The 26,493-nt window shown below is 39.7% G+C and overlaps 1 protein-coding gene across 3 annotated transcripts in view; it reads left to right on the top strand.

Annotated features, from left to right (window-relative positions):
• dync2h1 (dynein cytoplasmic 2 heavy chain 1) overlaps window positions 1-26,493 on the top strand; it is a 133,803-nt gene that overhangs the window by 82,331 nt on the left and 24,979 nt on the right. For all 3 annotated transcript variants that reach the window (XM_030744320.1, XM_030744321.1, XM_030744319.1), the window contains 13 exons: window positions 10-75; window positions 196-246; window positions 333-386; window positions 671-802; window positions 2,342-2,414; window positions 8,570-8,730; window positions 9,228-9,353; window positions 15,565-15,675; window positions 17,173-17,242; window positions 19,004-19,089; window positions 24,985-25,060; window positions 25,266-25,480; window positions 26,310-26,414. In XM_030744320.1, the coding sequence (XP_030600180.1) occupies window positions 10-75; window positions 196-246; window positions 333-386; window positions 671-802; window positions 2,342-2,414; window positions 8,570-8,730; window positions 9,228-9,353; window positions 15,565-15,675; window positions 17,173-17,242; window positions 19,004-19,089; window positions 24,985-25,060; window positions 25,266-25,480; window positions 26,310-26,414 (1,326 nt within the window). The remainder of the gene's footprint in view (window positions 1-9; window positions 76-195; window positions 247-332; window positions 387-670; window positions 803-2,341; window positions 2,415-8,569; window positions 8,731-9,227; window positions 9,354-15,564; window positions 15,676-17,172; window positions 17,243-19,003; window positions 19,090-24,984; window positions 25,061-25,265; window positions 25,481-26,309; window positions 26,415-26,493) is intronic.

Here is a 26,493-nt window from a genome sequence, read left to right as displayed (position 1 = left end):
CTATGGCAGGCTGACCAGCTGATGTTTGCTATACACTTTGTAAAAGGCATGTACCCTGAGCTCTTCCTTGAGAACGTGAGTCATTTAATTTGTTCGTTTTTAGAATTTTATTACCTACTGCAGTGACAAATGAACTATATAATTTTTAGCTTTGAACTTTCCAAATTCTAATCTGACATCTTCTGCTTGTTGTAGGAATGGGATGTCTTCACTGGGTCCATCGTAGGAGAAATGTTTAAGAAAGAGGTAAGAATGCTGCTTTTTTTTTTTTCTAACAAGAAAACCCCATATTTGGTCTTTCTGTCTTACTAACATCTCCTCTGTCATGCTAGGAGTTCCCTTCTTGGATTGATCAGGAGAGGCATGGAGCAGTGGCCATTTTAAAAGTAAACACGCTGTCACATAAAATAACATACAAAAATGTACATGCTCAACACAAGATAGTAATGCATTTTCGTTTGAAAGTTGAATGTTAACAACATAACACCATCTGTCACAAATGCAATATGTAGCACAGGCATAACAGCAGAATATGCCTCCTGACATGAAAAATTTAATTTCAAAGGTGTTTAAAATGATTGCCATTGAAACAATCATTACCAAGCGAAAGACTGGATCTATTCATCTAACATCTCTCACCCTTTTAACTTATGCCCCCTCTCTTTTGCAGGCTGCGTTCCCGGCTCTCTACCAGACCCTCTGTTTGAGTGACTCAGACCTTTGGCTGTCCTTCTTGCAGAGCTCGCAGTGTGAACAAGAAATCCCATCTTCCATTGCCAAGAAGATTAGTCCCTTCCAACAGGTCAGCTTTCAATCAACATCTTAACTCTAGGCAATAGAAACATTGAACACCCGCATTTGTTGGTTCAAGATGAACCTTTCAGTATAGGTCATGCCTATTTCTGCTGAGAAACTGATTGCTGTCACAACAACAGATGGCTGACTGCTTTTAAATTTTTGATTTTTCCCTCCAGATTTTCATCTAATTCTTCTTCTTTTGATAGTTGTTATATCATAATCACTTAAGATGACAACATGTACAAATACTTAATATTACCACATACAATTTAGGTATTCCCCAAAAATTAAAATTGTTGTCAAGTGCTAAACTTTTCTTGGCGTTTGACTGGTACTATATCTTTACATATACATTTAAAGCCTGAGTCAGACAAACCTAGAGACCCCTGGGCATATAGTGGCAGTGGCGCAGTGGGTAGGCACCTGCCTTGTAGCCGGAAGGTTGCAGGTTCAAGCCCCTGTCCCTGCGCTGTGCAAGACACTTAAACCACATTGCCTAACAGTAGTGCCGGCATCTGGCTGCATGACCACAGATGCTCATCTCTGGATGAGTGATCTGGAACAAACATTTCGTTGTGTGCCTTGTGCACACAGTGACAATGAGTTGAATCTAACATCTAATCTAACCATTGGAAAAATGTGTATTTGTTTGGCAAGTGGTTGCTGGAGTTTGCTGACTGCTAACAGGTGAATTTGGTCACAAAGTGGGTGCTAGCAGATTGCCACAATAGTTTTTCATGGAAGATGCCGACTTCTCTACAAACACTTGCTAACTAATATTCGCGCATTGGAAAACTTCAGAAAGAGCAATGGAAACTGGAAACAGAACACGTTTGCCTTGAAAGTAAAAGATGTGATTCACTGCTGAAGCCAACATATTTCAAAAGGTGTAGCTTTTACTTTGAAGGCAAACAGTTTCTATTTCCAGTTTGTGTCACACTTTTCAGTTTAACTACCAATCAGAGTAGTTGCCAAGTTTTTGCAGAAAAGTTGCGGTCTTCCATGCCACCTACAGACAACTGCTGCAACCTTCTAGTGAACAAAGCAATCACAAGGAGATGTTCAATTCAGTGCCTTCTACCTCTTTATGACCAATATCACCTTGCAACTGCCAAGAACCTCCTTGTGTGACTTTGGCCTAAATGATAGGGCAGCCTAGGCGGAGGAGGCCACCCTCTCGATTCTTTATGAATATAATCAAAGCTCATTTAATCTGTCTTTTGTTTTACCCATAGTGAAATAGAAAGTAAAACAGAACACCGCTTTCCACATGGTTTCAGATTGAATAAAAAAAATCCAACAGCAAAAGCCTTACAAAGGCCAGAAGCCACTTGTCAGTGAAGTCAAATACGTACATTTGACTGTATGCATGTATTTTTTTGTTCTTAAATATATTTAAAAAAATGAAGATCTCAAACCTTGACATTTGACAGTGGATATATGAATAATTTAGGGAATTATCTTCCTTAAGAGCTTACTTTTTGGAATATGTCACATACTGGATTGACATACGTTTTTTTGGGGTTTATCTTTCTTTTTTCAGCTGTTATTGGTTCAGGCGGTCAGACCAGACCGACTGCAGAGTGCCATGATATTCTTTGCCTCTCAAGTGCTGGGTAAGTCTTTCATATTAGCAGTGTGTGTTCTTTTCATATTTAGCACTATTGCTTTGCACCTGAATATACACACACACACACACACACACACACACACACACACACACACACACACACACACACACACACACACACACACACACACATATATATATTTCACAGTTTCCCAGTTAAAAAAAAAAAAAACAACAGATTCGCAGTCTTTCATCTTTAGTGATGCTTACAAGGTTTCTTATTTGCCCTAATTAGTCACACCAAGACCATTAAAATGAGTACACAAACACTCTTTTTGTCTTCTTATGCAAAGTATAATGCCAGTGTTGAAAGTAAACAAACCAAATCTTGAGCGAAATGATAAATTGAAGCGAATTTTACTGAAGAAATGAATTCTAGTGTGATTGCTATGAATAATGAGATATAAACATAGGAAGAGATCCTTTATTCCTTTTAGTACTTTTCTTCTGCATTCACTTTTCGATATAGAAAGATGCTTTGTTCTTCAAGTGCACCTTCAGCTTTCACACTCTACTCAAGCAAAATCTTCTCAGACAAGGCTTTTATTCGAAACTTCTAAGCCGTATTTTTCCACTTTCCATCAATGATGTGTTTTTTTTTTCTTCGTGATAGTCCTCTCCATTCTCTCTTTATGTGTCTTTCATAATTGTAAGAATGTCACTGTCCTTAAGTAAAGGCCACACACACACATTTACCTCTGCGTGTGCACGCGCACATACACAAACATATCTTTATCTGTGCTCTTTTGTCATTATTTCTCTCTTCCCTAATGACATAGACACATACTGTATTCATGTATGCACTCTGAACTTGTGCACACAGTTCTGTACAGTCATTAGTCTATAATGTATGATGAACCTATTAATTCAGTCCACATAATCGTGATGGTATATTACCTTCTGACTGCGCACAGAGGGGAAGGGAAGCTTATATCTAAAGTCAGGTGAGACTAAAATGCAGGTGTTCATGTGTATCAATGAAATGAGATTTATGAATTTCATGTGGTGGCATCTCTGGAGAGCCATGATATGTAATTTCTAGATATATATATATCAGGCATACATGCAAGTGGTATATGGAGTATTTATTATCCTGGTGACTTAGCAGCCTCCCACAGTAAATGGCCTGGAATCCAGCAGTTGTCTAATGCAAAGTCATTTTTTCAAAATTTGAGTCACCATAAAGTCTGGAAATCCTCCAGAATAGATCGAACCCTAAATATCTTTGTAACTGTTTTACATCATGGTAACAAATGGATAGCCAATACTGTAGTTTCAGACCAAAAAAGTAGACAAGACCACCAAATTTGTGGTTTGGCAGTATGTGATGATAATCTGTCAAACCTGTGAAATTATGTAATGAAATGATTGTACTTAAACAATGTAATCTTTGTTTACAGTATACAGTCCACACCTTTGCTTGCTCTTCAAGGAATTTGCTAGTTTGATGAGTATAAGGTCAGCAAACTAGTAAATTCCTTGAAGAGCAAGCAAAGGTGTGAACTTTCTGTTAGAGTTTCCACTGATGACATCTGAGTCAAGTCTGAAGCACTTTCCCCTCTGTTTTAAGAGAGCGGCCACTGCTGCATTGATTAGTTGTACTTGTTCTTACCACCTGATCACTACAGAACCTGTGTATTTGGCAGTCAGGTGATATAGTAATCTGTATTATCCCAAATTATTTATCTGACACTGTTACAGAGTTTTATTAAAAGAAAAGGTGATGCAATACAATGGGAAACATATCCCTGTCCCCACTTTTTAACATCAGAAGATGTCTGAGACAAAGTCAACTTTGTGTCACCAAATCAGCTTTAACCCATCAAGGCATGGGTTAAAGCCGATTTGGTGACACAAAATCAGCTTTAACCCATCAAGGCATGGGTTAAAGCTGATTTGTGTCACCAAATCAGCTTTAACCCATCAAGGCATGGACCTGGATCTCTGTGGGTTTTCCATTTTCTGGCATTGTTGTTGGCTGCAGATCCTTTGTACACTTACAATAAAATCCTTTGAATTTACTTGATTTTAATGGCAGTCTCACATGATCAGAATGTAATGATTGTCAAACATTTCCAAAATAATCTTCTAATTGAAATCTACACTTATTGGCCACTTTGTTAGGTACACTTCTTCAACTGCCTGTCAATGCAAATATTGGATTGAATCAGGCAATTACAGTACATGACAGCAACTCAGTGCATTTATGCATGTAAACATGATCAAGATGACCTGCTGAAGTTCAAACTGAGCATCAGAATGGTGAAAAAGAAAGGTGACTTAAGTGACTTCAAAATGGTTGACATTTCATGGTTGTTGGTGCCAGATATTCAGTGAGCCGCAGTTTTCTGGTTAAAAACATCTTGTTGATGCCAAAGGTCAGGGGAGAATGGCCAGACTGCTTTCAGCTGATAGGATGATAACAATAGCTCAGATAACCACAGGCTACAATTTGCGTGGGCTCACCAAATTTAGATAACAAAAGATTTGAAAAACATACAGTTATGCCTATAACTTCTGTTCCCTGAAGGAGAACAACAAATGTAGTATGGGATATCACACCCCTATGTGTCTTGACACCTCTATTCACGGCTTTAAGGCAGATAACCTGTGATGACATATGTGCAACCCCACCCGCGCACATATACCCCATCATCACAGTCATCCCTTGGTTCGATAGCCGAGGCTGGGCAGCCTGGTGTTGTACCTCCTTCCTCTCCTTCGGGGAACAGAAGTTATAGGTATAACTGTTCGTTCCCTTTCAGTTGATTCACTCGGTATGGGACATATATAAAGGCCCCGCAGAGCAGTCACCAAACTGAGTTGGAACACCAGCACCCTTGTGCAAGATAAGCATAAAGGTCACTCACTTGCTTCGCGGAAGCCAAAGTGAAAAGAAGTGCAGTCTTGTATGAAAGAAACTTCATATTTACAGACTTAATGGGTTCAAAAGGTGGGGCCACAATAGGCCTCCAGTACCAAAGCCAACTCCCACAAGGGGACACTGGACCTAACCACAGGTCTCAGTTGGCGAACTCCTTTCAGAAAACGTGTGGCAAGATGTACACCTTGCGCCACCCTAACAAAGTCAATATGACAAGCAGATATAGCTGCTTGTCCTATTGGCTGTCATATCGCATATTGGCTTGTCATATCGCATGGCTCCGGTTCGCCTTCAGCTAACCCATCAACATACTCTATGTGGTCCGCCCAGCTATTTTTGGGGTGGACCACATGGCGTATGGATACTCCTCACCTTTGGACCCAGATGAAGCAGCGACCCCAGACTTGGAGAGGAGAGGGTCATGATGTGCGACAGCTGGCCTTTCCAGCACTTTCTCTACAAATGTTACCTGTCTCTCCAGGGTCAAGTGCCAGAGCTGGTGACAAAGTGCACAGGCTTCGGGCTCAGTCAGATGGGGCATGTTTCGTGCTGGTCCATGCAAAAAGAAACCGCACCCCTGAGGACAGGGACAAGAACAGAAGATTTCTGCTTTGCTTGCTTTGGTTTGGTACTCATACCAAAACGCAAAACACTGTACCAGAAGATGTAAAATTACTCAATTGATGTGTGTAACATCAATTGAGTGGTGGGGGCTAACACCAGCAGGGGCAGTTAAGCTAAGTTTGAGCTAGCAGACAACAGAGCTAACTAGCAGTAGCTAGCTAGACCACCTCGGCAGGGGTGTTCTTAACAAGGTGAAGAGTGTAAGAACTAAGGGATGACTGTGATGATGGGGTATATATGTGCAGGTGGGGCCACACATGTCATCAATGTTCATCTGCCTTAAAGGCGTGAATAGAGGTGCCTTCAGCCAGGACACGCAGGGGCGTGATATCCCATACTTCATGTGTTGTGCCGAGCGGATTAACTGAAAGGCAACATTGCCTGGTCTGAGGAGTCCTTTAATAACTACAGTGTACCCATCTTCTGTTGGCTGCTTCCAGCAGGATGACGTACCATGTCACAAAGCTCTGATCATCTCAAACTGATTTCTTGAACATGACAATGAGTTCACTGTACTCAAATGGCCCCCACAGTCACCAGATCTCAGTCCAATAGAGGCACCTTGATGTGGCAGAACAGGAGAGTCACATCATGGATGTGCAGCCAACAAATCTGCAGCAACTGTGTGATGCTATCATGTCAGCGTAGACCAAAATCTCTTAGGAATGTTTCCAGCACCTTGTTGAATATATGCCACAAAGAATAAAGGCAGTTCTGAAGGTAGTGCTACTAAGGTGTACCTAATAAAGTGGCTGGTGAGCATATGTATCTCTTATCTCTCTCTCTCTTAGCTGTCTTATTTTCTGTTGTGATCTGAGCTTATTCCTCAAACAAAGTCTCACATCTTTGTCTCTATTCTTATACGCAGGTGGGCAGTTGCAGTTTTTTTTTAATCATGAAATACCTGCACAATCCTTACATGCATAGTGAACTCACCGATAGTGGTGAAGTGTATGTACAATGGATGAAGTGGATAAAAGTGCATGTATATCTGAAAGAGCCTGAGCGACAGACAGATGAAAAAGGAACAGGAGAGAAGAAGATTTTGTGTCTATGTGTATGTGTTTTTGGCAGTAAATCAGTATGCTAATGAGGCATGGTCTGTAATCCTCTTACAGCTAATCTCACTCAATCCCTCCAGTCCAGGCCTGGGCACTGCTCTCACACACCCAGGCATGCCTGAGTGAATACAACACACACACAGACTCAGTGCTCGCTCATACAACTTCTCAAAACACACAAAACCTCTTTCACATAAATAGTGACTTTGACAGAAAGATAATAACATTTTTATAGAAAGACTTGAATGCTCATAATGCCTAGGATTGTATGCGAGCATGGTTCTTTCACAGTCGCTTAGTGTTTCCTCAACAGCAGTGTTTGAACCACAGAGAGACTAGCACTGTCCTTTTCTAGGCTCATCTTAGCCCTGTTTTTTTGATAGTGTGTTATAAAGGCCAAGGTGAACTTTGCTATTCAGACAAAGGATGCTGGTCTGCAGCATGAATACTGATTACCTGTGCGTGTCAAAGGTAGTTGTGCATGTAACTGTGCAGGCGCACGTTCTGCAGATTCTCCCTTACGTTGCAGACAGGCATCACAAGCCATGTGGTCCGAGAACTGTTTTTCTTAGTGTTGCCATGGTGACACAGCAAAAGGTCACTCGGTGATGTTCTCTACTAAGACCTTGTGTATGTGCATGCATGTGTACTTCAGTGCGGCAGATTGCATTTGGCAGCAGACACCAAAAGAATGTTCAGGATGGGGCAGCTGCGCCAACCAGAGAAGAGAGCACTGTGCGTGTGCGTGTCTGCGCGTGTGTTTGTGCACTCGTTTCTGAAAGCGATATCTGCAGATACTTTCACAAATAACGTCACCAAGGAATTTCTACTCATACTCGGCGTGCCTGGATCGCTGCATGTGTGTCGCTATTAACTCGTATCTGATATGTGATTCAATATATTACAGCAGGATTAGAGCTTAAGTATTCTCAATAAGGGGTTACGCACACACACACACACACACACACACACACACACACACACACACACACACACACACACACACACACACACACAGACGTTGATATAGCAAGAGCCTGGCTTCTCAACACCAGGGGGCTGACAAGGTATTCTTCTATGTGTGGTGAATTCTGCTGCATACCTAGTACTCAATATGCATAGCACATCACCCTCCTAAACTTTCTCTCTCTGTCTTTCTTAGAGTCTTCCTCTTATGCCCCATCTCCCTTTCTCTATTACCTCCCTCTTTCTGCTTTCCCACATCATTTTTTTTCTTTACCCCAGTTTTCTCTTCACATCACCACCCATTTAGGTGCTGTCTTCCCTTCCCTGCCTCTGTCTCCCTGTCTACCTCAACTATGCCTCCTTCTAACCTATCTACCATCGCAAAATTCTCATTTGCTGTTACATACTAGCATTTCCCTCTATTTCTTGTTTCCTGCTGTGTTCAGCCTTTCCTCTATGCATTGCTAGTATCCTGCCTGTGCAGTATATCCATTTACTCTGACTTCGAGTAGCATATCAAATTTGAGTAAAATGTTGACACACATTTTACAGATCCTTTTTGACTCCTTTTGTCATCTTCCTACCTCCTTTTCCTTCTCTGTGCAGGTATGAAAGAGCTCTCACCCCCTCCTCTGAATCTGCGGCGTCTCTACACTGAGACAATGGAATGGGAGCCAGTGTTGATCATCATCTCTCCAGGGGCAGACCCATCCCAGGAGCTTGCAGAACTAGCAGCCGAAACTGTTGGCAGGGACAATTATCATGAGGTAGCGAATAACAGGATAAAATGGTAGAAGTCACAGCAGATTAACAAGTTCAGGTGGAATTTTAACAGAACAGCAAGATCGCAAGAACAGAATCTAACCTGTTCAATTCAGTCTAGTCTAGAATCTAGTAAGATACCATGCACCTTAAAGGGGAAAACAGAGAGTGCTACAATTTGGTGAATGCCCTATTGTGACAGTTTTTGGCATTTTAGTGGGTTTGTCATGTGTAATGCATCTACAGACTGCAAGAAGTCTGAGAACAGCAGATGCTCATACACAGCTGAAGTAATACATTGTGGCTAATAAAGCAATTTAAAGGCTGATATTGGTGTTTTTAACAGTCCAGCTCTGACCAGAAATTATTCAAAATCTCAGTGATAATCTCACTTGAATCAGATATGTCACTAACTTGTAAGTGAATACAGTGCACAGTCAAACCTCCATGCCACTTCTTCTATTTCTTATCCCCTTCTACCTCCCCTGCTCTCTCTGTCTAGATCTCCATGGGTCAGGGGCAGGCTGATGTAGCCTTAGCTACACTCAGGGAATGTTCCCGAAATGGAGTCTGGCTTTGCCTGAAAAATCTTCACCTTGTCACCGCATGGCTACCCCACCTGGAAAAAGTAAGTACTCTGAGAGCCAGAGGAACAAGGTTAGCATTTATCTGTGTATATGTGTCTGAGTGATTTTTTTTTTTCTCCCTGTATTTTGTGCCTTTTTGGATAAGAGTGATGTATGATATTCTGCTGGTGTCAAACAATAGCACCTGAGAAGTGGTGTCACTGAGTGAGTTAGTTTAAATTAGTTATGCACGGACATGAATGTGTGTCCATCCACAGCTGGATTTCATTAACTAGCTCTGCATTAATTGAAAAATGACAGTATATCACAGCTGCATTTGGGGAAAAAAACAGGCGTGTGAATTGTCGTAATCCAGCAGAGGAAAGATATCAAGTCCAAAACTAATATAATAAATACACAAAACATCCAGAGTTGAAGGAAAAGCCCAATACAGAGTCCATGGAGTAAATCCAATGAAGTAAGTCCCACAGACTGCATCCAAGAAAGTAAGTCCACAAAATAGTTTCAGTCAAACACACCCAGTTAAAAGACGATCCTAATATTGCTTTTTGGCATTATTTTAACTCCACACTGTAAGGTGAAATTGGGGTTAAGGGGAAAGATCAGTGGTACATGTGGAAGATGTGTATTAAGAGTGTTTGTAATTGTTTATCTGTAATATTACAACACTGCTACATACACAAAACAAGAACACATGCTGGCTGCCCAAATTTCCATATTTAAAATTACCTTCTGTCCTTTGTCTACATGTACATATTTTGCATTCTGCCTGTTGGCCCATAATATGCGCTTTGGTGTTTGTGTGGCTATTTTACAGTACATTTATCTGTGCACAGTTACATGTGTGTATGTGAGTCTGGCTCGTACTTTAAGCATGTGTGGATTTATCACGTTGTCTATGTTTTTATTTGGCTTTTATGTTACAATAATTGGGCTTCTTTGTGGATTGCAATTTTTTTTTTGTTTTTTCTGGGGTTCGGTTTCATTGTATGTCACTATAGCTGACCCCATTTGTCAGATGCCAAAAGGGTGGTAATGAGAAGCAGACTCTGAAGCAAAACCCAAGACAGACAATTTCAAAGTCTAATTGGTTAATTGAATCAAGGTGAGAATGCACAGGTCAAGATGTCAACAGGGAAAGTTCAAGGAGACTAAGCAGGTTACTGGGAGAGGAGGCATTTGCAAGTCCAGAGATGAAATTCCAGGGCGGCCACTGGGCTGCTTTGCGGCAGCAGTGGGCATCATAGGAAGGTGGGCAGGCAGGTGAGTTGATGGAAGGAATTCTCCAGTGAAGGAATGGACCAGCCTGATGAAAAGAGGTAAGTTGTATTGAGAAGGGAATTGCTATTTGACCACTCAGGAATTACTGGAAAGCAGGAAAACAAGGACGTTACACTAGAGAATTTGCGAGTACACAAGGGGGGCCATAAAGGATTACTATTCTGGAGAGGCAGAATATCTGGTGGCGACTGGGTGCTGGAGCTGGTCCATAGCTACTGGTTGCTGATGAGACTGATGAGCAACAGGTGAGCAGACCGAAGAGTAGGAAAGCCAGACTCCACCTGCCCAACCCAACCTAGACTCAGGGAGAGTTGGACCAAAACAGGAAATAGACCAGTGCTGGGCTATGGCAGTATTGCATTGGAATGTACCACTTTGGCCCCTTGCATGTGTTTGTTTGTGAGACAGTCAGGTGTTAAAGTGGTATTCAGCAGGTGGGGGAACCCTAAGATTGGTTGTAGTGGCTCACTGTGGGGAAAATAATCACAACTCACAAACATTTCTATTGTGAGCTGCAGTAGATGTTTACAGGCTGTGATCAGCTGACCTGTACTGCTGCTGCTCTGAGGTGTACCGCTTTTGTAGATGTACACAACTACAACAACAACTTTAACAAGATGTAATCTAATGTTTGACAAGCAATCTTGGCTGATTTACATCCCCTACACTGACAGTATACTGTTTATCCTGTCTTTATATTCGACAGTATACAGTTGATACAAATGTTGAATTCAGTGAATGAATCTTAAGCATCATCAGCTTAAATTCAAATTAACCTCTGCTGCACTTAACTCGGGCCATGAACACCACAGCCGCTGTGCACCGGTCTAGCACAGAGCTTTACTATAATTTCAACACAGCCTTTGAATAGCACAAAGTTAGTATACTTCCATTTGTTTTGCAGGATGTTTCACAATATGAAAAAAATACTTCACATTATGTACAGATCCAATATCTGATTTCAAAATTAAGACATTACCTGTAAGCTTCAGATTTCCAGTTTATCAGATTTCACTGAGCAGTCCTTACCTTTTAATATAACCCCTCTTCTTCCTGTCCTGTTTTGTCTTGCTTACGTCTTTCTCCATCTCTGAGTGAGGTTATCTCGCACTGTTTTCTCTCTCCGTGGGAAATACAGCACCTGTACCGTTACCTATCAGACACGCTTATGTGACAAAGTGCACACAGACAGTTTGTGTGTTTGCTAATATTTGTTGAGCTGATAGAAACCTTGCAACCTGTAAAATTACGTGCCACTTAAAAAAATGCGGCTCCCTTTATGCATGCTCCTGTTCTGTCACACTAGCGAAGCTGAAGTCCTGCGACCACAACTTATGGACATCTGCACCAAAAACGCAGTTTCAGATCATCCCAGCCTAATTCAACCCCTGAGTATAGCACTATAAATATGTTTTTGCCTCTTGAAAATTCTTCTTAAGTATAGTAAGTATTTGTACTTCATTACTTCCCACCTCTGGCCCCCCGGTGTGACTGAAACCGTGGCTTATTACAGCTCTCCGCTTCTATGTTCCACTGTACATTATTCTGCCTGTTTTTCTCAATTTCCCAGCTATCTTCTCACCAGATTTCCACACCCCTCCTTCTATTTTACAAGTAAAACTCTTTCTTTCTGTCTCTCTCTTTCTCTCACTATTTCATTGTCTCCCTCTCTGTGCAGCTACCGATGTAGTCGGGGCCTCAGCAGTCGAGCTTGAAATGAAAAGCTGACGCAACATGGGGAACGAGGGAGGCAAGGAGCATAGGAAAGAATGGAGAAACTGAGGATGAAAAAGGAAAAAGTAGGGAAAATGAACTGAACTGCAGAATTCTACCGAGAGAGAGCTTCGTCCTTTTTTTGCTAAGTTTCTCCCACTCTACGTTTTCCAGCTTCTTTTTGCCCATCTGTCTCTCTGGTGTTTCCCTTCTTCACTAAAGCAGTTGGTCACTTAAAGAGATGGAAATAGAGGTGGAGAGACTGCAGAGAAGAGTGGTCAGTGTTCATAATTTGAGTTGGCAGGGCAGATGTCCTCTCATTCCTGTCCACTCATATTCTTCCACTTGCGCTGTTTTCTGTCTCATTTTTTACATCATCCACTCCATCTGTCTAGTTATGGATCTTTCCCTCAGTCGTTAAATCAATTTGCTTCTGTCTGTATTATTGCAGTATGAGGAAACAATAGCAAAATTTGATCCACACTTTTTATAATAAATTCTATATCAGATACCGCCAGTGATGTGTTTCAGAATCATATCTGCTGTGATATAATTAGTAACTGTTCGAAATATGGTGTATCTGTATCTTTACAAGGATAATTCTTATCACTATTGTGCCGATTCAGAGCCTATTTAGTTTATCTATTTGTGCATGAATGGTTTGGCTTTCACTCTTTGGACAGTATGGATATATTCCAACAAAGAAAGATTTTGATTTATGAATACTAAAATAGATTTATGCTCTCTCCCGCTCTCCAATTTCTTCCTTCTCTTGCTTTCTGTCTACACATCTGCACATTTTCTTTTCCTCGTTTTCTTCATGGTCTTACGCTGCCCTGCAACACTATAATTTGTTCCAGTGGAATTCTGATTGACAACACTTGACAGACACATGCAGATACACTTACACATGCACACACATGCAATGAGAGACATCGAGTTTTTCAAGGGACGTCAGTTCTTGTGGTCTTTGATTTTCTGGGAACACGTGAGCTGCCATGAGGATGGCTTGAGCTCTAAATGATGCAGAAACACATTGATTACAATTCAGTTGTGTGTGTGTGTGTGTGTGTGTGTGTGTGTGTGTGTGTGTGTGTGTGTGTGTGTGTGTGTGTGTGTGTGTGTGTGTGTGTGTGTGTGTGTGTGTGTGTGTGCGCGCGCTTGTACCTAATCAGATGACACAAGACCCTAAGGTGCCAGCAGGCTATTTTTAACCTTGAGTCTTTGAGAAAAATAGAAAGAGATGGGGAAGGAATGTAAAGGGAGACATGAGAGAAAGAAAGCTGAAAGTTGAGACAAAAAAAAAAGAGGCTGGCAGAAGAAGAAAAAAGAGAGTGAATGGATTTGTCATTGTGGAGAATTTGTCACAGTACAATGATTCTAAAAGAGAAACAATTACTTATAAAGAGACTGAGAAAGAAAAAAGATAGGGCTAGTTTAATTAATATATAAATGTATTTCTCTACATATAGTACTGTGCAAAGGTCTTGAGGCACCCCTCGTTTCTTTATTTTTTGCTAGGAAAATGGGAAATAGGTGCAGGGATTTATTGAAACGTGTGTAAGCATACAACATAGCAGGCAAAAACTGAGTTTGTACAAATCTAACGAGCTTGAAAGTCAACTTTTGGTATGACCACATTTATTCTTCAGCACAGACTGAACACTCTGAGGCAGCTTTCTTGTAATTTCTTTAAGCAGTCTTCGGGAATAGTTCTCCAGGCTTCTTGAAGGACATTCAAAGCTATTCTTTGGATGTCGGCTGCCTTTTGTTCCGTTCTCTGTCAAATTAATCAATAATCAATAATGTTGAGGTTTGGGCTCTGGAGAGGCCAGTCCATGACCAGCACTGCTCCATTGTGTGTTTTTTTTTCTATCCAGGTATAATTTTACTGCACTGGCAGTGTGTTTGGGATCATTGTCATGCTGGAAAATGAAGCAGGTGACAATCAGATGCTTTGCATGGTGGATCAAAATCTGATGGTACTTTTCTGCATTCATAATTCCATCAAATTTGACGAGATTCCCAACACCAGTGGCCCCTAAAGCCATGACAGACCCTTACAGATGGCTGTAGACACTGTTGTACCTCTCTTCACTTCTCTACATATTGACGACAATTTAAACCACAAATTTCAAGTTTGGATTAATTGCTCCATAAGACCTAAGTCCAGTTCTTGTGAATTTTTACATACCCCAGCCTTTTGTTGCTGTTTCCCTTCCTTAAGAAGATGCAACTCTCAAATCCTGCGTCTGGTCTTTGCTGGATTTTTTTTGTTCATATTTCTTAAGGACATGACTTTCAGATCCTGTTCATATGCTGTAGTTGTACATATTTTAGGCCAACCACTTCTTGATTTGTCCTCCACTTGTGTGGTTTCCTCTAATTTTTTAAAAATTTTAGCACACCATGCCAACACACTGCACACCATGCTGAGCCTTTTGGAATCAGCTTGTTGGTGCAAAAAATACTGTTTTATGCCTATAAATTGTGTTGTCTTTAGCATTTTTCATAAATTCAACCAAAAAGAATTTGCAATAAATTATGAGTTTTTGCAACAGGGTGCTATTAATAAAGTGCCTAAAGATACAATTTAAAATTGGTCCTTTGCTAAGTGTTTTGTTATGTGTAGACACAGCACTGGTTCATCCCTTGAGGTCATTGTTAAGTGGCTTACCAACCAAAAATACTGTATACATGCAGAAACACTGACATTCCTCTACACTGCATACATAAAGGTTGATTGAATAAATGTTTATGTTACGCAAATAAAATTATGACGAAAAGGTTTAAACATTGTTTTTAGAGGGTCTTAGTTATTTGTGTATTCAGATTCAAATTTAGGTTCTAGTCTATAGAGGTCAGTGTATTAAGTTATGGAGATGAAAAAGTCCAAATGGACATGTGTTAATGGCAGACGGATGGCATTAAACACAGTGAACATACTAGGATAGACTTTAACCTTTTACAACAAAATAAGCACTTCAGAAGACTGGCTTTTATTTTCATTTACAGTGTCTAAATAATTGCAGTTAAGGAGTCATTTTATTGTTTCAACTATTGAATGAGGTTTAGATGTAAGATTTGAACACGTAAGTGGGTCGGGAAGCAGTGGAATGGAAAAATAATTCTGCTAACATTTGTATGTACTGGATTAATTGTCAGGTATTATACTGTATAATAATGCTAAGATTTTAGCTATGGTTTATTGGCATGTATTTTAATGTTTTTCATGTGTGCACTGTTTTTACCCCATAGGAGCTAAATGTGCTGCGTCCCAAAGCAGGCTTCCGTCTTTGGCTGACAGCAGAAGTTCACCCCAGATTTCCCCCCATTCTGCTGCAGTCCAGCCTTAAGATCACGTATGAGGTACATGCACATGCAAACACACATGCATACAAAAACATATCCAGTGCCATATGTTTTGTGTTGGATAGTGTTGTTCTAACTCTTACTGCACAACTTAAAGATGTACCCATGCATTTTTGCAGGGATTCTGTACAATTATGTGTATACATCCCTACTTCTTTATACAGCATCTCAAATGATCCTGTAAACACGTGTGTCGTTCCTACTCCATGTAATACACTGGAAGATGCAGAAGCCTGCAGTTTGTGTGTTAGTGCATGTTCTGGTGCTCAGTGTGTTTCTGATGGGAGTCATGCTCATGGGGTTAGCTGCTTCAGCAGCCAAGCATGCTGCATGAATTTCCTGTCTGTCTTTCTGTTTTTCTTTATGTCAGTCGTCTTTTTTTGTCGCACACACTTTTGTGGGAAAAATCTATTGACATAGTTTGCATTTGCTTATACACTTTCTGAGCACAGGCCCGTGGCAACCAGCCTACTGTAATACAACATCTGTCGGCTCTGGGACACATGTTAACACTAATATCTGAAGCCATAAATTATGTATATAATGTATGTAAATGTAAATTTGGGGGGGGTGGGGATCATACAGACATGAATTGCTTGATTGGTCTGCAGCTAATCAAATATATCTAATCTACTAATTTGGTAACATATTTAGTAAACTGACCAACTTCGCCAAATTTTGTGCATGCATTACTGGCCGTGTGTATTGTCAAAACCACCAGATGGTGTACCAGATCTTCAGCTAAGCTGTTAATGTGTGAACAAAGTCAATGTATACTGATTGGTTTCAACATAAATGGGGCATATTGTTGGCAGAGGAATTACATTTACAGAGAACTGTTTAGAGGAACAATATGTGCTGAGTTATGTGGCAGATGCTCCAGCTAAATGATAGTATAACATTTATATTCAATAGTTAAATACGCATGTATAGTCTGATGGCTGTTTGTGCAAGCGTACCAAAAGCACTCTGTGTCAAAAGTCTTGTGTCCCAGTCCTCCCTGTGGTAAATTGGACATTCAGCACAGGCCAACTGAAGAATTATTTTTAGATTTACAGAAGGTTTTTTCCCTTTTTTTTTTTCTTTTTCTTTTTTCTTAGTAAGTCTGTTGATAGGCTAAAAAATATCTTATTTAACAATCAGTGCAGAAAGTAGTTGCTAATTCTTTGCTACAGTTATAATTATTTTTTGCAATTAATGAAACTCTTCAAAAAGACTTTTGCTCGAATGTTTGCCTGCCCTGCATACTGGTGTTAGCTTAAGTTCCAAATACAAAACACAACTAAACAAAAACTCTGTAAGTATGTTTAATGCCTTCCATACAATATTTATTTGCTTGTATGACAGGCAATAAACACGCTGTGTTTGGAGCTTACAGCTTTGTTTTTATGTTTGCAATTTGATCTTGAATTTATTTGTGAATGTTGTGAATGATTACTACCATTCATATTATTCCTTTCCTCCTCCGACATCTTTTTTCTGTTGCATCTTCAGGATCCTCCGGGGTTAAAAAAGAATCTGCTGAGAACATATGAGTCCTGGACACCAGAGCAGATCAGTAAAGGTTGTCTCTTCTCTTCTCTTCTCTTCTCTTCTCTTCTCTTCTCTTCTCTTCTCTTCTCTTCTCTTCTCTTCTCTTCTCTTCTCTTCTCTTCTCTTCTCTTCTCTTCTCTTCTCTTCTCTTCTCTTCTCTTCTCTTCTCTCTTCTCTTCTCTTCTCTTCTCCTGTTGTTTCCTGTCTTGTAAGGGGACAGTTCACTTTCTTTGATTTTGTGAATGTTCTTGCACTACACTGTAAACCCAGATTTTGATTCCACTTAAAAATATTGATTTCATATTACTTAAAATTGCCTAGAATGTGAACATTACTTGTTAATGCTGAGTAGACTGTACTTTTTGATGGTCTATCTTATTGTAATCATGTGTTTGAGTTCAAACAACTAAATATCATCAAGTTTTGCACCTGCTAAAAATCTAGTTTATACCAGTTTAAATAGACTGGATTAATGTGCAGCTGCATGGTGGCATGATGGTTAGCACTGCTGCCTCACAGGTAGAATGCCATCTGGAATGTCTGGGTTCAATTCCGGCTTGGCCCAGGCCTCTCGCTGTGTGGAATAGAAGATATTTGGTGTTTTTGTTTGGTTTTTGGTCACAGCGCTCTCTCGTATAGTTTTTTATTGTTCCATGGACAAATGATATTTGTAAATGTTAATGTACCAGCGTTCAGCAGGGCTGAGTTTTATCATGTTTGTTTATTTACCAAATTTAAACAGACACAGTTCAACACTGTAAAAAATATTTGTGTTACAGGGCAGCATGGTGGCGTGGTGGTTAGCACTGCTGCCTCACAGCTAGAATAGCTATCTGATAGTCTGGGTTCAATTCCACCTTAGCCCGGGATTCTTGGTGTGTGGAGTTTGTATGTTCTCCCTGTGTCTGTATGGATTTCCTCCCACAATCTGAAGACATGCAGTTACTGGGGTTAAGTTAATTGGTCTCTCTAAATTGGCCACAGGTGTGAATGGTTGTCTGTGTCAGCCCTGTAACAGGCTGGTGACCTGTACGGGGTGTACCCTGCATCTTACTGCCTTGTCAGCTGGGATAGGCTCCAGCCCCCACCACCCCCCCACAACCATGAAAAGGATAGGGGGAACTGACTGATCAAAAGACATTTTATTAACTTGTGTGATTTGGGTGTATTTTGCCCCTCTGGTTGATTTGTAACCTGTTCCTAGTGTATATATAGAATAGTAATGTGCCTGTAAAATATGATGAATAATGTGATCGCCTGGTACCTGCCCTAGCCCTCTTGTTTGTTTGGTTGTATGTTATTTTTCTACATCAAAATAAATAATAAAGTTTAAAAAAAAAAAAAAAATACATTTTATTTTTTCATGAACTATAAAAGATAAGTTTGGTCAATTAGAACATACAATTTAGTTCAATTGAAAATGGAGTAGTGCTTACTTAACAGGCTGAGTTAAAAAAACTGTTTCATTACTTAAAGAATTTAAGGCAACGGGTTACCTTGGTTTTTTAAAGTAGATTCAACTTATCCGGGTTTACAGTGTAGTATAATCAATGTAGGTGATATCACTGCATGATATTAGCTTTAGCTGCTTGTCATGTGAACCAAACTCACAGCTTCTGGACAGGAAATGAAAAATGTGCCTAATGCAGGTACAGAGTAAAATCCACTGGTAGGTAAATACAGCCTTAAAAAACAAACAAACAAAAAACACAGCTTCTCAGTATGCATCTCATTATGATCGGTTACTGTACCTATTTTTTTTTGTGACATTGCGTTGATTGTTTGTGTGCAGGAGGTGTTCTAGCCAGAGCTCAGTCCCTGTTCTGTCTGGCTTGGTTTCACGCTGTGTGTCAAGAGAGACGAAACTACATACCCCAGGTAAAATACACAAATACGCTAATTATAGTTCTCAGTGACTAATTATTAGGTGAGTGAGTATTCCAGTCTTGTCATTATTACTATGCACATTTTCAAAATACAAATCCTATGTGATGCATGTGTAATAAAAGAGGGTGACTAACAGTTTTAATCATGGTGTACAGAATTATTAGGCAACTTTAAAATGTACAAGAAAACAGAGATTCAGCTAGCATATAAAAAAGTTTTTAAAAAAGTTACCAGACAATTAAACATTTGTTGTGAATGGTCTACATGGTTCCAAAGCTGTGTGAAACTATATGATATGAGGTCTCAAGATTAAGCCAGGAAATATCTGAAGACAGATTTTTGAAAGTTATTAATAAACCAGATGTTTGGGCCTGTCGCTGGATTTAGTAATTGATAAAGGACATCACTTCGTGTGAGGCTCCAGCAGGGCTGAGAAAGGGTGCTGTTGTGGGCATCTACCATTTAGGATGATCTAGTTGGGATCTTTGAAATTGAAGATGGACCAAAGATCAATTCCCAAACCTGCTGTCAGTTTCTGGAAGATACCATCTTCAAGTAGAGGTGTAAGAAAAAGCCCAGCATTCAAGGAGGCCACAGTCTTTATGCCAGGACACTGTTCCATATGTTCAGTTCTGTACTAGGCAGCAGACGCCTCAAAGATGGTCATAATGGCATGGATCCGTTCCTTATTCGACTTACATTATATTTATCATTTGTGCATCCTTTTTCTTGTTTGCTGTGTCAAGTTAAATGTGAGCAGATAAAGAAATTGACAAGTTATGTGGGTGAAAGCTACGTGGCAGATATTGACAACAAGGGTGGTGACAACCTAATACGTGAGCTACAAAAAGATAGTAATAATAATTTCACCTTTAAAAACAAAGGGCTTTGACAGAGAAGCAAAAGAAAGATACACACATTGAAAATGAACACAAAGTTATAGTAATGCTAACAAAATAAGTTAAAATGATGGTTAATTTAAGATAGGAAAATGAAATGTGTCAAAATAAGTAAGAAATGCCTGTGAAAGCAATAATAAAAAACACAAACAGTTCAATTAAAATGTATGAAAAGACTGTAAAAGAAACTAAGCAACATAGCAACAAAGTTCTATCTTTTAACACTTTTTTATTTATATAGAAATGTTTTTCGAGAAGGGATTTAAAGGAAGTCACTGATTCTCTCCTCAGGCAGGTTGTTCCAAAGCTGAGGGGTCACCTTTAGATTTAAGCCTTGACTTTGGTCTTCCAGAAGGTACCCACCTGAGGGTCTAATGCTCCAAACCAGCTTATATTGAGTCACCTATCTGCTGTGTAGTGATCAGTAAAATCTTTAAATCAATTCTAAAACAAACAAGGAGCCGATGGAAGTGAGATGGCGGGTTTTCATTTAGTCCAAAAGGAGCAGTGCAGTTCGTGGTACTGAACAATATACGTTCTGATTGAGAGGTACTAAGTTGAAGAAAATTTCTGTCATCCAACACGTGACACTCTTAAGACATACAGTAACAGCAGTGTGATGAAGATCTTTAAAACACATAAATAATGTATCAATCATGAACATTCCTTTGTTTCCGGAAATGAAAAACATGTCACCTATGAAAACTGGACTTTTTTTTTTTTTTTTAACATCAATATTGGTCCAGAATTTAATAGTCAATACACCCAAAATGCCAGCTGAGTCTTTGCGTGTGTATATGTATACGTGTGTAAATGTTTACATGCAACTAATATGATCCTTTGTAGTAACCCTATTGTCTGGGCAACACACAGTTTGCAAAATAGACTCTACATTGGTGAGGCACCTGATGCTTTTCATGCATTCTGCTTACAAAGCAATTATGTGTACTGTTTCTAATGTAACAGACAGTGGAAACATGGGAAATACCTTTGATGTTGTTACCCAGTCTTATGAAGGAAATGGAACTAATGACCCATAGCACAAACTGATAGTTTTATTTATTTATTTTTTTGGTCCATATGAGTTTTTTAATCATATTTAAAAGTACTTCAGCAGTATTTGATTAGGATTCCCTTCTGGATTCGAGTTGTTTTCGTTTGAGGTGCTCATTTCTGCATAAGATGGCCAACGTGTACAGAATTCTATGATTTCCATTCCTATAGAGAAAATCTAGCTGTTTATTTTCTTGGTTTAAACTCAAGCCATTGATGTATTGAGATCATTCCATATCAATTCATCAGATGCCTCCACCTGGCTATCTCAGATTAGCCTTTAAAAAATCCTGGGGAAAGATACACTTCTTAATTGGAATTATGCAAATTTTCAGATCCCTAGGTCAAAAATGCTTGTTGGGAAAATGAGAGAGAGCATCATCACCATCATCACAAATTCTGGATTAACAGAAACTTGCTCAGTCCCCAGCCTGCAACATTGAGGTTTCCACAGGCCTCCAAATCTGCTGTCAGAGATTGAACAGGCAAATCTTATGTGGAATTCGAACATCTGTCATTCTATGTTAACATGAATTACACTCCTGAGAGTCTATGTTCATAGAGCCACAGTAACAGATATTTACCCCACAAAATTTGAAGGACGTAGCTCAAGTAGTTTTCTGGATAATAGAATTTTTAAATTGCCCCTCAAAAATAAAAAAAGGCAATGTTAAAAAAAAATTGTAAAAAAAACCCTAAACTATATTTTTGTTTTGCTTTTGTTTTAAAAAAAAAAAACAAACGACAGGAGGGAGCTGAAATTTTGCATAATTCCTGTTAAGAAGTCTATCTTTACCCTGAAAGTTTTTCAAGCAAATCTATGATGGCCAGGTGGGAATTTATTTATTTTGATGAATTGGGGTGGAATGGACCCACTGGTATAAATTAACAAAACAAGTTGAACAGATTGAAAATCTTTGATAAATTAATTGTACTTTTTTTGCTTGTTTGTTTGTTTGTTTTTATCAGTGACTCAAAATTGTATTTAATTCCTGCTTTAATTTAATGTAATAAATCTGAGTTGACGGTTTGGAGTCACTGACACATAAATAAATGGATTTTCAGAATGTCTAATGCAGCAGACATAACCTGTAAAAGTAGGTATGAGCTGGTGCATTGGGAAATTAGATGGTTCTGTTCCCTCTCATAATCTACTATTTCTGTAGCTTTATTAAAGTGACAGTCTGACATTCACGCCTGCTACGCACAGCGTCTGGCCAGGTGTGCGGCGTGAGAAAGTAAGCAAGATTTAAACTTCTTCCTTATGCTATTTTCTTAATACAACACTGTGATTTTTGTACCTTTTGAAGTGGAAAACTGCGTGCAACATTATAAATGCCTTCTAGGAAAGACTGATGGCGTGTGCTGTTATACTTGTACTTTCAGGTCCTAACACAAGATTCAGTCTTGATGGATTATTACCTTTTCATGTTTTCTCACGTGATGGAACAATACATGAACAAAAGCTTCTTGAGTTTCTAAGCGGTGGTTTGCTTGGTATTGAGCAATTTGAGTGCATTCTAATAAAATATAGAGCGACTTCAGCAAATTGAAGGATACCACTTATATGTGAATACTTGATAGTTTGCTGTGTTATGTTTCCATTTGTCAAATTAAATGGTATGTCAGACTGGTTAGTAATCTAGGACTCCAGTTACAGCAGGATGGTGTCTGCTAGTCAACACACAGTTGCTTTTTTGCTCTTTTTCTGTCTCTCTGATTCCCTCTGGTTTAGTTCCAGTATTCACCCCTAAGTTCTCCTTCTCACAGTTAAATGCACTCGCCACTTTTTATTAGGTACACCTTGCTAGTACTGGGTTGGATCCCTTTGGTCTTAAAAACTGCCTTAATTCTTTGTGGCACACATTCAAAGAGTTGCTGGAAACATTCCTCAGAGAGTTTGGTCCATACTGACATGAATCACTACACAGTTGCTGCAGATTTGTTGGCTGATGTGAATCTTCTGTTCTGTCACATCTGGTGACTGTGGAGGCCATTTGGGTATAGTGAACTCATTGTCATGATTTGTGACATGGTGCGTTATCCTGCTGCATGCAGCCATCAGAAGATGGGTACACTGTGGTCATAAAGGGATGGACATGGTGAATAACAATACTCAGGTAGGGTGTGGCATTTAAACAATAATCAATTGGTATTAAGGGGCCCAAAGTGTGCCAAGAAAATATTACCCATACCATTACACCACCAACCTGAAATGCTGATACAAGGCAGGATGAATCCATGGCTTCATGCTGTTTACACCAAGTTCTGGCCCTACTGTCCAAAGGCCACAGCAGAATTCAAGTCTCATCGGACCAGGCAGCATTTTTCCAGTCTTCTGTCGTCCAATTTTGGTCAGCCTGTGTGAATTGTAGCCTCAGTTTCCTGTTCTTAGCTGACAGGAGTGGAACCCAGTGTGCTCTTCTGCTGCTGTAGCCCATCTGCTTTCAGATTCAACATGTTGTGTGTTCAGAGATTCTCTTCTCCATACCTTGGTTGTAATGAGTGGTTTGAGTTACTGTTGCCTTCCTGTCATCTTGAAGCAGTCTCGCCATTCTGACCTCAACAAGGTGCTGTCACCCAGAGAACTGCTGCTCACTGGATATTTTCTCTAGAGTTAACCCTATAGATGGTTATGTAGTGGCATGCCAGTAGATCAGCAGTTTCTGTACTTTTCTTACTCTTTCTGATGCTTAGTTTGAACTTGAACAGGTTGTCTTGAGTTGCATGTGTGTCTAATAAAGTGACCAGTCAGTGTATTTTGAAAGAAAGGACTGATTGCAGTATACAGTAGGAGGAAGCAAACTGTAACTAACATAGAACGCCTCTGTGTAATGTGTAAGTCTATCTCTGCATTCCCCTTTCTTTAAATTCAAATTTCCTGTCCTGTTTCCCGATTTTTGTTTTAGCCTCTCTATCTACAGTTGTCTTGTCTTTTGTTCTCTCTCTCTGTCACTGAATCTCTGGTAAGTGTTTTCATTTGAGACGGTAGTGTTGTTTCTCATCCAAGAACATGATCACCTAATTACTGAAACAGTCGCAGCGCCTCTTGTCCACTCCACCATCACTTACTTCCTCCTTGCTTCATCTACTTTCTTCCTTCCCTTTCTCATTTATTCTCTTGTTTTCATTCTCTTTACATGCCAGTGCAGAAAAAATCATTTAAAAGACAAATTAAAAAGAAAACAAAGGGTGGAAAAAAGAGGAGAGATTAGAAACAGACAGGTTTCTATTTCCAAGGTTGTGTATATTCATAATGAAAGAGAATGTGTAATGGTGAATTCATGTACATGTGTGTATGAATGATTAACATTTGGCCAGAGGACAACAAGATGACTGCTTAGTTACATCTGCTAAACAGCTGACTTTGTAACACACTTTCTTTGCTACAGTGTAACAACAAAAGCCTGCATACTCAAGTACAGTCTGAATGTTCACACTTAGACCTGTAAGCAAATGTATTAAATGGCAGTGAAACATGCCTCATCAAAGTCTTTGAACACACATTCAAGCACGCAATTACTGAACAAACAACATACACTTAATCACTGGAAGAATTACTGAACATGCCCACACAATTTTCCACCACCTCTCACCTCATCCACCTACAGTGGGCAGTTTACAACAGGTGATTAAGTGAAGTGAATTAAACACATATTTACAAACTGAGACAGCCCTCACACTCCGTTATGTTTTAGCATCTCTGTTTTGTTCTTTTGACTGAAGTGGTTTCCTTTTTTTTTTTTTTTTTTTTTTAAATGGGAAATGAATACTTCAAATCTTAAACTCTCTTGTCCCAATCCCATCTGGATTTTGAATCCCATTTATGAATTTTTGGATCTGGATAGAGCCCCGTTTTGTTTGTTTGTGGTTGTCGTCACCCTTCGTTTGCTATTTCTGTGCTTATGTGTGCCCATCTCCGCTTTATCTGCAGGGTTGGACAAAGTTCTATGAGTTTTCCTTGTCAGACCTTCGTGCTGGGTTTGAGATTATCGACAGGCTTTTTGAAGGTAGGAGAGCTCATGAAATACATGAATTCTGCATTTTTGTCTACGTTTGCGGTTATCTGTGGGGGTCTTTGATTCCCTGTCACTTTAATTTGTACAACTCATGAATAACCTGGGCATCTCAGCATTTGCGTTTCTGTGTTGTTTCTGCTCTTTACCTTCTGTGTTGACACAAGTTTTATTTGTGTATTTATGTGTTATCTCTAAGGTGGTAAACAATTTCAGTGGGCGTTTGTCCACGGCCTGTTGGAGAGTGCTATCTACGGCGGACGTATTGACAACCCGTCTGACCTCCGCATCTTGCGCTCCTACCTTGAGCAGTTCTTCTCTGCACATCTCCTCTCAGCCTCAGCTGGACAGAGAAAAAGCAGAGGAGGATGCTTTCTCCCTCAGATCAGCCTCCCGAACTCTTGCTCCATATTGGTAGGTTGTCGGGATCGCACAGTGGTGTAACACGTAGTCGCACAGATACTTAGATGCTTTATGAGAGACTGCAACTTTAATATCTCATTTAAATGATTAAGAAATCTAACTTTATTACAGATAAATGCATATTTAAGCTTAAGTTGAAGCTTTATGTAGTTTGTGTAAATCAGAATGAACCCATGTCCACTGGCAAAGAAGCAAAAACAGCTGACTGTATTTACTATTTGAGGTTTGTGTTGCGGTTCAGTTAGTTTGTGTATAGTGTGAGCTACATTTTCAGTTGGTTTATAAAGTAGCCACTGCAAATAAATGCCAGTAGTAGCTCTCAAGCTTACATAAGTAGTTTTGTTTTTCTGCTACTTTGCATTCTGTTTATATTCTTTGTCAGATGTTAGTTCATTTCACAGAGCCACTGAGCGGCCATTTGTTTAAAAGATCAATATGAAAATCTATAACCTGAATTGACAGTCTTTTGCTAGAATGCAGCAGTCAGTAGTGAGTGGGAGATCAGTTTAGTAATTTAGGCTTTTAAAGTGCTATTCAAGGCAAATTTCTATGGTTAAAGAAGCTGCATCAAACTATTAAAAACAACACACCCTAATAAGCTCAGTATCGCATTATTAACCCCACGCTCCCACACAGAACTCAAACAAGCATGCTGCAAGATTTTACTTTTTCCATTTACTAGTATATGATGCTTAGAAACGCAAAAATGTCTTGTGTCTTAGAGCCATGATATAAATTGGCAGCATGCTTTAATTTTCTCTCTTGTCATGTGGGTGTGTGTCTGTGTGTGTGACCTGTGTGTGTCTGCGTTTCTTCCCAGGACTACCGCAGAGTAATAGAGAATCTCCCAGAGGATGACAGGCCAGCATTCTTTGGTCTGCCTGCCAACATAGAGAGATCCTCCCAGAGAATCAGCAGCTCTCAGGTGCGCCCACACACAACAGCCCAGCCTATTCACACAAGGAGAGACACAAGCACAGTCTCTCACACAGCCTCTAGCTCAC

This window comes from Archocentrus centrarchus, chromosome 13 (assembly GCF_007364275.1).
Source record: "Archocentrus centrarchus isolate MPI-CPG fArcCen1 chromosome 13, fArcCen1, whole genome shotgun sequence".
Lineage (NCBI taxonomy): Eukaryota > Metazoa > Chordata > Actinopteri > Cichliformes > Cichlidae > Archocentrus > Archocentrus centrarchus.
This window is presented reverse-complemented; position numbering and strand designations above follow the sequence as displayed.